This window comes from Macrotis lagotis, chromosome 6 (genome assembly GCF_037893015.1).
Source record: "Macrotis lagotis isolate mMagLag1 chromosome 6, bilby.v1.9.chrom.fasta, whole genome shotgun sequence".
NCBI classification, from domain to species: Eukaryota; Metazoa; Chordata; class Mammalia; order Peramelemorphia; family Peramelidae; genus Macrotis; species Macrotis lagotis.
Genome location: NC_133663.1, coordinates 133520301 through 133533844, shown reverse-complemented (window position 1 = coordinate 133533844; position 13544 = coordinate 133520301). Strand labels below are relative to the sequence as shown.

Here is a 13544-nt window from a genome sequence, read left to right as displayed (position 1 = left end):
AACAAACAACTATAAGGGGCAGCTAGGTGGTACAATGGATAGAGCACCCACCCTAGAGTCAGGAGGACATGGGTTCAAATCCAGTACTCAGACACTTACTAGCTATGTGACTCTGGTCAAGTCACTTAACCCCAACAACCTCAAAAATGAATAAATAAATAAAAACAACTATCTGCTATTCTGAGGCATTGCGTGTGTCTCCTTTGAAGTAGCACAGATTTCCTGATTTCTCTACCCTACCCTCCAATATCAACTAAAGCTTCTTCAGTGATCAGGACGCTTTTACCTTCCACCTATGACACAACTGTAGATGCTCTGTAGCAGAGTATAATCCAATAAATCAACACCAGACTGAGTGCAGAATTATGAATAATTTAATCACAGTAATTCCAAAAGACTATCTAGTAAGTTATAAAGGAGTTATAATTTACTTTAGTGTAAGGAAGTACCAAAACCAACAAGGCAATAGAACAAATCAATGAACTATATATTATCCCTGAATTGAAAATGACTTATGACAGACATTATATATATACTGCTTCTACAATTTTTATGCCCATACAATTTAGTTTTCACCCAAACTACTAATCTCATCATTTTTCTTTGATCCTATAATCCTTGAAATTATTTCAAAATAACAAATATGACTTTATATAGTCATAACAAAAAAGGAAAACTATAAAATAGGAACGTACTTATTTAAATGAGAATTGATTAATCCAAGGTCAGATTTGATTTATTAATTAAAATTTAAATAAATGAGCATAATCAATAATTTAATTAAACAAGTTCTTTCAACAACAGGCTTTAAAGTATAAGCAAGACCCTAGATTATGAGAGGAATGAATGAATATGAATGCTAAAGTACCTGTTAAGTATTTATTATGGTTATGCCAAACACTGGACTAAGCCCTGGGGTAATTAGGGTATAGTCCTGTGATTTTATTGCCATAGAGTACTCCTAAAAGGGGAAATGTTCCTTCCACCAGTGCAGGTCAGCACCTTAGAGTTTAAAGAGCAAATATCAGAGCAATGTGCTCAGGGTCAGACTGTATGTATCAATGAAGGGATCTTAATATGCAGATACAACAACCTCCTTCAAATCCTGGGCAAACTTATACAAAAGCAAAGACAATCTCTACCCATATATTCTAATAGAGGCAACTGAAATAGGAGAGTGGTCCTGGATGGGCGGGCACTTTGGTCCTTTGAGGCTATAAACATATAGGGATTAACTCTTTCATTCCAGGAACAATGATAGAGAGAATTTTGATCTTTGTTCTTGAACAGGAAAGGGAAGAAAACTGGAAAAACTGTTGAAGTGGTTGTTGGGGGGTGGGGAAGGAGGAGAGAAGTGAGGCATGGCTTCCCAAAACAGTAGGCCTGGAGAATCACTAAGGGAATGGGGAGGAGTACAAGGCAGGCCGGCAGATGAAAAGAATGTTAATAAAAGTGGTTTGGTTCCCCACCACAAAACTTTATCTAACCCTTACTTTTGCAACTACTAATGAGGCTCTAGAGTCTAGAATCTAATCATCCTTTCTAATAGTGTTTCTATGAAGGAATACAATCTAAACTCCAAATGGGGATTATAGGGAGGAAACAACTCTCAGTCAAATAACATCTCCTTACCTTCCCTAATCAACCTAGAAATTGGGAATTACTTAAAGAGAGGGGAGAGGGAGAATGGAGGAGAAACTTTCTCAATACTGATTTTCCAAAATGAATTGGATAAACACTTTAAACTATCTAAAAAACAAAAACTAAATTCTTATTTCGATGTTTCTGTAATCTCACCAGGGAAATTTCTTCACTAGTAGAGAGAGAGAGAGAGAATAAACCCTCCATACCCACTGATAAATGACTTAATGTAATACCTGTTTAATGATATTTTTTATAATTAAAAGTTAACATAAATGTATTACTCATTTTAATGTGATTTTTAATTTAATATAATGACTAATTATTTATATTGTACATAACTATATAATCACATTCACATACAAAGAATCCAAGTATTCTTTTTAATTTAGCTGTTATTTCAAGAATATGCAGGGTACTTACCCTCAGGAGCATTATCATAAATAATATAGAATGTATCTTAAAGGCCTGTTAGTACTAGTTAAGAAATAACTTCAGATCAACAAGTTTACTATGTTGAAATTATATTGTTGTCTCAATCAAGACTAACAGACTTTTGTAGGGAAGAAAATAAACTGTTTTCCTATCTAAAGTTTTAAATCTAATACACCCTAAAATGCACAGGCAGTAAAATAACCCAAAATTAGTTACAGCATAAAAACAATAAGCTATTCATCAATACTGATCTAAACAAAAAATTTTCATTCTTAATTTAGTCCTATTTCTTTAACATTAACACAAAAGCACACTCTATATTTTTCCAAATTTTCTAATAACCATGTTCAATTTTAAAAAATCTTCTGTGGCACTTTATTAAGTGCTTATTTTAAAACTATTCATTGAGCACCAACTGTATATAGATCACAATCAAGATTATGTTATAAAGGGGCAGCTAGGTGGCACAGTGGATAGAGCACGGGCCCTGGAGTCAGAAGTACCTGGGTTCAAATCTGACCTCAGACACTTAATACTTACCTAGCTGTGAGGCCTTGGGCAAGCCAGGTAACCCTATCGCCTTGTAAAAAAAAAAAAAACCCTAAAAAAAAGGATTATGTTATAAAGTCAATGTTTGATAAAATTGTCTATGTCAGTTATCACCACAATATACATATTTAAAATGTGATTTTGCCATTAGTTAATTTTATGCTTATTTAGTAATGTGAAAATAGTTTGTAAAATGATGGCTCCCTTCTAATTATTGCTAGTTTAGCAATAATTAAAGACTTACCACTAAAACCACTAATCACTAACAAAAAAATTTCCCTTTAATAGGTGCTTTCTATTGTCCTGAAAATAAAAATGTTTAAAAGATTTCCCCTCAAAAATATATGCCATAAGACAATGTAAAGACTGTCTTCTGTGGGGAGGAAGGGGGGGAGGGAATATGTAAAATTCAAAACCTTAAAAAAAGTAAGCACAAATGGTAATCAACATTTAAAAGAAAACAATATATATGCCATACAAAAAGGCTATCCTTTCATAAAACAATTAGGTTAAAAAAAAATCAGGTCAAAGCACCTGATTAAAAACTGGAAGCTTAAATATGATAATACAGTATGACTAGTATCCTGATCTTGATTCTCCCTGTTGCAAATGTTTTTCTTAGAAATTGTTTATATCAGTAAAATGTAATTCTGTACTTTAGTTATGACATCACAAATATGTGAAATGGAATTTCCTTCAGTCTAGACTCTAGACTCACTTAGTCATGTCAACTCAAAGGCTAACAGTAACAGAACCTTCAACAATAAGAAAGTTTCTAACTATGATTCCTATCTCTTGGTAGCAAATTTGTTAATAATACAGGAAATCGAATTGTACTTAAACTAAGAGAAGATGGAGGTGGGGAAAATTCTCTTAAATTTCCTCTCTCCCCCCAAAATGGGTCAGGTACTTAGTAGTAAAATTATTTCACCTTTAAGTCTATAAACACGTGTTCCTTTCAGACAAATTTGCATTACTATCATTTTATTTAAAAAAACACGCCAACAATTATGGGACAATCATGGACTGCAATATGAAATTCTAAGTTTGGAAGGAAAAATAAATTTAAGGAACTAAAGAAGTATTTTAAATTGTTCAGAGTATGTAAAACAGAAAAATGACTTTTTTTTTTTAGATTTTTGCAAGGTAATGGGGTTAAGTGGCTTGCCCAAGACCACACAGCTAGGTAATTATTAAGTGTCTGAGGCCAAATTTGAACTGAGGTACTCTTGACTCCAGGACCGGCACTCTATCCACTGCACACTACCTAGCTGCCCCAGAAAAATGACTTTTAAGAAAAACTACTTTCTCAAATCATGAGATTCTTTTATAATACTAATTGCATACCTTACTTTCAATACATATTTTCTACATATTCATGAAACACTATTATTAGTTAACCTAACTCCAGTCTTGATCAACCCTTGTCCTCTAAATCCCTGCCAAACCTTCAGCCCTGTAATGCTTCTAATATGTTGTCATTCATTCCTACCAACATACAGTTGAACAAAAAGCAGTCACACAACCAAAGTAATTGGGTACAGTATAAATTTATTATCCAATTTCAACTGGGTTTTCACTCTTTTAATTTTTTCCAAATTGAGTCTTTATCTCACTCTCTCTAGAAACTATTCCAAAACGACTCTTCTTTCCTCAAGCCTTCAACATTTCTCATTCCCCACACACTAGCCAATGCTCTAAATCACTAATGATTCAAGAAATGCAAACTAAAGCAATTCTGAGATCCGATCTCACACGCATCATACTGACAGAGCTGACAGAAAAGGAAAATGACAGATTTTGGAGGAGGTATGGGAAAAGAGGCACATAAATGCACTGTCAATGGAGCTGTGAAATGATACAGTCATACTGAAAAAAGTAATTTGAACCTATGTAAAAAAAATACTAAAATGGACATAACCTTTGCCTACTGTTAAACAATACCCCAAAAGGATTAAAGAATGAAGAGAAAGTTCTAAGTATACAAAAATTATTACAATAGCTCCTCTTTATTGTGGCAAAATAATGAAAGTAAAGGAGGAGCTGATCAACGAGGAAATGGCTAATCAAATTATGGTATATGAACATAACAGAATAGTCTGGTAATAAGTATTGAAAGAGATGAGAAAACTGAGGCCCAGTCAGGCTAAATGACCTGCCCTAGGTTACAAAAGTAATTAGTAATGGAGGTAAGTACAATGAGCTGAAACACCACATTATCTCTCAAGTCTTCAACTTTCTGTAAATTCTTTCACTATTCTTTCCTTCGGGGAAGTCACTGCATGGCTTCAACGCACACCATTTTATTGATAACATTTAATTTTGTAACTCATCATGACTTCCCTTAGCTTTAACTGCCTATCTCTCTACACACTAACAGAAATGTCCTTCTGAATAAACTATCACTCTAATTTTTTCTCCTACAATACTCCAAGAAGGCAAAATTTTGTCAGTGTATTAATGTACATTAATATATATACCATAAACACACATAAACAAACACACACATACACACCCACACACACACATATACAGATACACATATATATACACATACACTCTGACTTGACAGACTGTCTTCAAAAGTTACTCTGGCTAAAAAATGTGATCTGTCACCGTACTTAGCCAGATTATTACACAAGACAAATTACTCAGCCTGGACTCAAACCTCAAACTAAATTCAGAAAATTATCATCATGCCCCCAAAACAAGATTCCGTGCCAATCCCTTATAGGGTGTGGGATATAAATTGGACCTGGAAGCTGATTTTAAAAAGCTCCATCAGTAAATAAGGACAAGAAAGATATCAAGATTTAGGGGAGAGCATGAACAAAGGTTTGAAAGTGGGCAAGTACCAGATAATTTAATTAATCCTGCTGTACCAATCAACCAAAAGACTATTTTATAGAACTAGAAATTATAATAAAATTCATGCAGAGGAACAAAAAAGTTAAAAATCTCAAGTTGAGATGAAAAGTGAGAAGGAAGAGGGCCTTATCAGTACCAGATCTCAAACTGTTTTACAAAAAATCATTAAAATCATCTGATAGTAATTTATCGAAAAAGGGGTAAACTGATCAGTGCCACAGATTGAGAAACAGCATTTGATAAACTCAAAGACCCCAGTTAATAAAGGAAGTACACATTTGGCAAAAAAAAAACTGAATAATAGTCTGGCAGAAATTAGGTTTAAGACCAACACTTTACACCATATTCCAGATAAGCTTCAAATGGTTTACATGGCCTAAATTTAAAAGGTTGCATCTTAGATAACTTAAAACAAGGAAGAAATTAACTTCCAGATCTATGACTAGAAGAAGAGTTGATGACAAAAATAATAGGATCAGAAAAATAAAAACGCCAATTTTGATTCTGGAAAATTCAAGTTTTGCATAAATAAATAAAACAGTTAAAACTGAAAAGTGGCACTAATTGGGAAAAAAAATTGCAACCAGTTTCTCTTTTAAAAGTCTATACTGGGGCAGCTAGGTGATGCAGTGGATAGAGCAGCAGTCCTGGAGTCAGGAGGGCCTGACTTCAAAGCCGACCTCAAACACTTAATAATTACCTAGCTGTGCGACTTTGGGCAAGTCACTTAATCCTACTGCCTTGCAAAAAAAAAAAAGTCTACATATAACAGATTCAAATGCATCAAAGAATACAAATTTGCAAAGGAAGAAATTTAAACTATCAATGTCATATTTTTAAGTGCACTAAATCAAATGAGAGAAATACCAAGTTAAAAACAACTTTGAGGTTTCACCTCACAACTATTAGATTGGCAAAGATGAGAAAAGAAGAAAATGACAAATGTTGGAAGAACTTTGACAAAACAGGCACACTGGTGCACTAGTAATAGCTGTGAACTAGTCCAGTCACTCTGGAAAACAATTTGGAACTTTGCCCAAAGAGGTACTAAAGTATACCCTTTGGCCTAACTAACACAGTGAAAAAAAGAGGTTTATCATCCTTAATTTGTATTTCTATGGTGTACTGTCTCATACTAATAGTAGCATGTACTTGTACAGTACTAGGCCAATATCATCAAAGAAATCAAAAGAGGAAAAGGACCTATAAGTTAGAAAAATATTTACAACAGGGGCAGCTAGGTGGGTGCAATGGATAGAGCAGAGGTCCTGGAGTCAGGAGGACCTAAGTTCAAATTCAGACTCAGACAGACATTTAATAATTACCTAGTTGTGTGACCTTGGGCAAGCTATTTAACCCCACTGCCTTAAATAAATAAAATTATTTTTTAAAAAATATTTACAACAGTTTTGTTTGTGGGAGCCAAAAAATGAAAACTAAGAGGCTAACCTCCTTTTGGGAAATAACTAAACAAATTGTGATATAGGAATATCATAGAATTTTTCTGGGTCAATAGAAATGACAAAATTGACAGTTTAGAGGAAACCTGGCAGTCCTATGAAGTGATATAGGATGAAATAAGCAGAACTAAGGAGAATAATTTATAGCAATAATAACACTATAGAAAAAAAAAAACAATGCAATGATAGACCATGAGTCTAAAGGAATGAAAACACCATTCATCTCCTGTCAAAAAGGTGACAATTTAAAATGCTATATGAAACATTTTCACCTAAATGCAGAAATTTGTTTTGCCACACTGCTTTTTTGGAGTTCAGTTAAATTTAATTTGCTAAATGGCAAATAGGGAAGAAGGGGGGGGGGGGCAGTAGTGGGAGAAAAATAATAAAAGAATTGTTTTAATCTTAAATAGTGATGTAAACCTGAACTGTTATTACTGAACTATATATATTATTCCACTTTATGAATTCTATGCTCTAGTCAAACAGGTCTGTTCTCTTTTCCAAGAACACACTCCATGCTCCTTATCACCTCATTGCCTTTTTTTCACAATGTACCCTATGACTTGAAGGGCTTTCCTCTCCTCTTTTCTGAATTCTTTTACATCCTTTAAAGCACCTATCTGAAGCAATCTAGTGCTGTCATTTAAACTTGCATGTGTCCACATTTAGTACATTCTGTGTATAGGGGTGAGGGGAATTCAAAGCATTTTTTGAAGAAAATGGGCATCTAAGTTTACACTAATGCGTCATAAAGTTTGTGGTATAAGATAAGGCTGAAAAAATATGGTAAAGCTAGGGTGGGGGGGCCTTAAGAGTCACTTAATATTAATGAGCACAAAAGAACACCAGATCTACTCAAAAAAACTGATAAGAAGGATGAACCTAAGGAAAGAGAAGTAAAAAACAGAAGACCTGTTAAGTTATTTACAATCTTTCAGATGGGTACTAGAGTGGCTGAAGTAGAAAAATTAAAAAAAAATGAGAGAGAAAAAAAAAGATAAAAGAGACACAGTATCAAAGAGGACTTCAAAATAGAGTGGCTATGAGAAATGAGAAAAAAGGCAGACTCAGATAGAACTCTAAGGTTTCAATCTAGAGATTAAGGAAATGGGGGGGTACCATTTTTTATAAATCGAGAAGTCACAAAGGAGAATGTTAGGAGGAAGATAACCTCAGTATTAAGACACAGTAGGTTGACAAGTATTTATTAAGCACCTACTATGGCAGCCACTGAGCTAAGTTTTAAGTCAAAAGGATAAAAAGGATAAAAAAAGAAAAAGTTCTTCTCAAGAAGCCTATTGTTTAATGGGGGAACTAACATGCAAACAACTATTACAAAGTATATACATATATATAAAACATACATATATGTATATGTGTATGTATGTATGTATGTCTATATCTAGGATAAGTTGGGGCTAATCAAAAGAGGAAAGGAACCAGAATGATGGATAGATTTTGAGAAAAGTTAGGTAGGATATTAGTTGAAATTTGAAGGAAATCAAGAGATAGAACCGAGGAGAGAGAGAGAGAGAATTACAGAGGTAAGGTAGCCTATCTCTCTATCCCAAACTTGGGAGATGAAAGTGTTACTGGAGGGAGAGTAGGGGAAGGGATTAAGGTGTAAGAAAACTGAAAAGATATGAGGAGGCAATCAAACACCAAATACAGGGTTTTAATATTGGATCCTGGAGGTAACTGGGAGCCACTGAAGTTTACAGAAAATGAGGAGGAGGAGGGATGGTTTTTTGCATAGACAAACCTTCCCAGAAAACTACAGAAAAATTCAGGGTAAGGGGAACCCAGGTTCAAGTATGGCAGTGTCAAAAAGAAAGGAACCTATGTGAAATGCGTTTTGAAAGTAGAATAAATAGGACTTGGCAAGAGAATAAAAGTGAAGAGTCCAGGATGACACCAGGTTTGCAAAACTAGGTGACAGAGAGGACAACCATGGCATTTTCAACATAGCTAAGGGAATTCAGAAGAGGGGAGAGCTTGAGGTTACTGTAGGGAGAGAAAAATACTGAGTTCTATTTTGGACATGTTGAGTTTTAAGATGTCTATGGGACATCCAATTTAAGATGTCTAACAACCATCTGAGGTTTGAATCCATTGGTGAGGAGAGAGAGGCTTACAGTTGAATATACAGATAAAGGGATGATAATTAATCTACTGGAGCTGATGAGATCACCAAGGGAAATAAAATAGATTATAGAAAGCAGAGGACTCAAGATAACACCCATGGTTAACAGGAACTACCTGGCAGAAGATGCATCAAATGAAATTGAAGGGTGATTTGAAAGGTAGGAAAAGAACTAGGAATAAAGCAGTGTAGAGAGAGAGAAGTGTAAAATAAAAGGGTGATTGTTAGTGTCAAGACTGCAGAGGTTGGTTAATGAGGAAAAAGATTGAGAAAAATCCATTATATTTGGCAACTAAGAAATCACTGGTAAGTTTGGATGACATTTTCATTGAAATGAAGTGAGAAATTAGACTGCAGAATGTTGAGAAGAAAGGAAAAATGGAAAGTAAATGGAAAACCTCCAAAACAAGTATCTAGTAATATAACAAGAAGTTCTCTACATTTTGGTAGAGGCTGTAAAAATTTTTCAGCTTAAGGGGGGGAAAAACCACTATGAAGACTATAATACACAATGATTTCCTCACATTTCCAAAATAATTTGGGGGAAAAGGGGGTGGTTAATCCAGAAATAAAATACAAAGTCTGTAATCCATATTTTGGTTTCAGGAACTTTAATAACTAATTGCAGGGATTATGAGAAATTGTTCTTAGAAGGCAATTACTGTTAGTGGTTTAAATTGTTTTGAATTATATCCTGAATATGAGGATTCCTTATATGTGAATCTATAAAGAATGGTGATTTTTAAAAAAAGGACCAAAGTGAAACAAAAAGCCTTATCTCATACCACAAACTTTATGTACTGCTACTTTTATTTAATTCACTGCTTCAAAAGAATTCTAATTTCTTTAGTGTATTAAGTCCCTCCTCTGAAGATCAACCACTTTCCCAAGAATTGACATAAAAATTTTAAAAGGCAAAAAGAGAAGAAAATGAAACTTTTAATCTGTTTAAGAATATTTTTGCTAGCTTCTGTAAAATGTATAAATTTTTTAAGTATAATACTAAAATTAATGAAGTTTACTAACAAAATAAAAAGGCCCTGGGGCCGCTAGGTGAGCAGTGGATAGAGCACCAGCCCTGGAGTCAGGAGTACCTGAGTTCAAATCCAGCCTCAGACACTTAATAATTACCTAGCTGTGTGGCCTTGGGCAAGCCACTTAACCCCATTGCCTAGCAAAATAAAAAAAAAAGAAAGAAAAGAAAAGGAATGAAGGACAATCCCTAGAGTCAGGAGTACCTGAGTTCAAATCCAGCATCAGACACTTAATAATTACCTAGCTGTGTGGCCTTGGGCAAGTCACTTAACCCCCATTGCCTTGCAAATCTAAAAAAAAAAAATTAAAAATTTTTAAAAAGCCTAAAAAAAATAGAAAGGCCTCAAAAAGCAAGAGCAGTACTAGAACTGTTTTGAAAATAGTAATAGTGGATGGAGCACTGGCCCTGGAGTCAAGAGTACCTGAATTCAAATCCAGCCTCAGACACTTAATATTGCCTAGCTGTGTGGCCTTGGGCAAACCACTTAATCCCATTGCCTAGCAAAAAACAAAAAAAAAATAGTTAATAGGATTTTGGAAGGCCTTTTGGATTGTTAAAAGAATTTTTAAAATTTTTGAAAACTTAAATGGTCAGGTAAGTTTTTTAGAGTATTTTTATACAAAATAAAACAATTACAATATGAGTCGTTTTGATTTAGACATTTAGACATGATTAGACAAGCATTTAGACATACTTGAAGATTCAGTTCTCTGCAAAACCATAAATGGTGAATGAAACAAAGTGGGTAATCCTTAAAGAAGCAAAAGTAGATGTGAAAAGGTGAAATTTGAGAACCACGATCTATGTCACATAGATTAAGGATTTGGGAATGGTGCAACAATTCACTTTACTGTAGCATCAAAAGAGAAACCAATAGAATATGTGATGCAGCTTCAGCACGCCCATCAAAATACTTTTAACCTCTTGAAAGTTTATGGAACAACACCATGAGTTCCTTATTAAATTTCGAAGTGAAAACTCTTAGATTAATTCACCTCTTAAATTCTATGACGGAAACAGCTCCACTATATCATGTTCAAATGACATAAATGTACGTATAAAACATATGACAAAAATAAGGGAGGGAAAAGGAGAAGGAAGGGATGGGGAAATATCAAAGAAAATTATTGAGAGGGGAGAAGAGATTTTCTTCCCTGAGCCTTAAGTGAAAGTTTACAGCAATCATTATTAGAGGAGAAGTCCGGAGACCCCTCTAGGACAAAACTATTTTGAAAACAATGCTACGATGTTTCCCTTTGTAATGCCAGGCAGGCTGACTGAGGTCCATAATCCACGTTAAGTGTGCTGAGAGCCCCGGGGGGTCCGCGGCTCAGCGGCCCGGCCCGGCCCGGGGGGTCCAGGCTCCCATTGCACAGGTCGGGGCACTGAGGCTCGCAGGTGCGCCGCGGGGCCGGGCCGGGCCGGGCCGGGCTCCGGCTGCCCCCCGAGCTGCCAGCTCCATTCCCGCACCCCGCCCAGCTTCCGCCGCCCACGTACCTGCCCGCCCCCACCCAGCCTTCCCGGCAGCTCCCCTCCGCGGGGCTCCCCGAGTCTTCGGGGCTGGGTTCAGGGCGGGGGGGGGAGGCGCGAGCCCCGAGCCCGGCCCGGCCCGGGCGGCCCCGGCTGAGGGGGACAGCTCCCCTCGCACTGGGACGCAGGGGCCGGCTCCACTCACCACTTGGTAGCGGCGAGCAGTCATGGGCTTGTGAAGATCCATGGCCGGAGGTCTGCGGGAGGCTGCGGGGCTGGGAAAGGAGCGGGCGGGAGGACCCGCCGCCGCCGCCGCCTGACGGAGCTGCACTCACTTCCTGCCCCAGCCCAGACCTCCGCGCTGTCCGTGGTCAGGACCCAGCGCCGCAGTCCTCCTCGGGAGCCGGCCGGAGCTAGCGCGCACGCGCCGCCGCCGCACCCGCGCATGCGCCGCTGCCGCCTCCTCTGGCCCAGCACGCTGCTCTCCCCGCCGAGCCGGGGCCCAGGAGGAGAGGAGGCGCTGACGCGGAGCTGGTTTTTCCGTCGCGTGGGCCGTGGCCGGGACAGTGGAACTTCTTACCAGGCGTGGCTAGACCTGACGCTCCCCTTCCGTGCCCACACACGCCCACACCCGCCCTCCAACCTCAGTTCTGCCACATCTCGGGCCGCTCCCGATTTCCCGCTCCCCCCCTTCCCCAATTTTAACTTAAAAAAAAAAACAATAAAAAAGGCAATTTTATTTGCCCTGCTTCCTCTGTTTTCTTATCTAGATCATTATGCTACTTGTCCCTCCCGGGGTTGTCCTGAGGAGCCGAAGAAAAGAGGAAAGGTGTCCCAAAAGTCTTGGTGCAACTCAAGACCTCCCCCCTTGGGGGACCCCCGATCTATATAGAAGAGCTCAAAGCACTGTTTATTCTTTAATGTGTTGGGGTAAGACAGTATGTAAACTCCCTGAGCTCAAAGGCTCTTTTGTTTTTTTATCTCTATTATAAATGTCCCCTGCTACCCATCACCTATAGTGATGGTTGATTATTTATTGCAGAAAAAGTGGTTATTATTTCAGCAATTATATTTCCAAATAGACCTGACTATCTGATAAATGAAAATTCAGTTAATAGAAAGAGATACCTATCCTTGACTTGCCTCTGTGTTCTTATTTGTAAAATGGGAATACTAATAGCTTTTTCCACACAATGTTTTTGTAAGGATCAAATGTATGTAAAGTGCTCTCTATATCCTAAAGTGATTATATACATGTTAGCTATTGTTTATTACAAACCAATAGGGTTTTCTATTATTTATTTTTGTAATTTGTATTACGAAATTTGTAATAATCACAAAATCAGTGATTACTCATACCAGTAAAATGCGTAGAAGGTTGAAGGCCTAGATTCAAATCTCTCACTCTGCTATCTGTGTGACTGAGGGAAAGTATATTAAACTTAGCCTTGGCTTCCTTATTTGTAAATTGAAAGACTAGAGCTAAATATCTTTAAAGACTCCTTCCCCTCAAAAATTATGAATCCCACCTGCAGTTAAGGTCATAAGCTTTATGTCATAAAAGACAAATATTGCCAGACCAGAAGGGGATTGCTACCAAATGAAAATAAAGTGTCCTTGGTTATTAGTACAATTATATCTTACTATTAATTAACTCAACATAGGGCTTATTATGTCTTCATACTGTCAAAGATTAGACTTTGTAGAGGAAGGAGTAGAAATCCCATGGAAGCATTGTTCTATAGTATTTTTTTAATCTTTCACTCAAACTTAGAAATGGAATTTAAACCTAAAAGGCACCTTTAAAATTATATAATCTCTGATCAAATACAATAAACAAACAAGCACAATTCCAGGAAGTCAATTTCTGACAGAGAGGATGATATGCTCATGATATAAAAAGAGACATAAACTTTTAGACGTGGTTCACATAGAAATC

At 36.9% G+C, this 13544-nt stretch overlaps 1 protein-coding gene across 2 annotated transcripts in view; it reads right to left on the bottom strand.

Moving 5' to 3' along the window:
* NDFIP2 (Nedd4 family interacting protein 2) overlaps window positions 1-12007 on the bottom strand; it is a 98097-nt gene extending 86090 nt beyond the window's left edge. Inside the window, exon 1 of one of the 2 annotated variants that reach the window (XM_074191879.1) lies at window positions 11811-12007. In XM_074191879.1, coding sequence (XP_074047980.1) covers window positions 11811-11852 — 42 coding nt within the window. In that variant the 5' untranslated portion in view covers window positions 11853-12007. The remainder of the gene's footprint in view (window positions 1-11810) is intronic. The other variant, XM_074191878.1, reaches the window with a different exon arrangement.
* Window positions 12008-13544: the final 1537 nt, after the last annotated feature.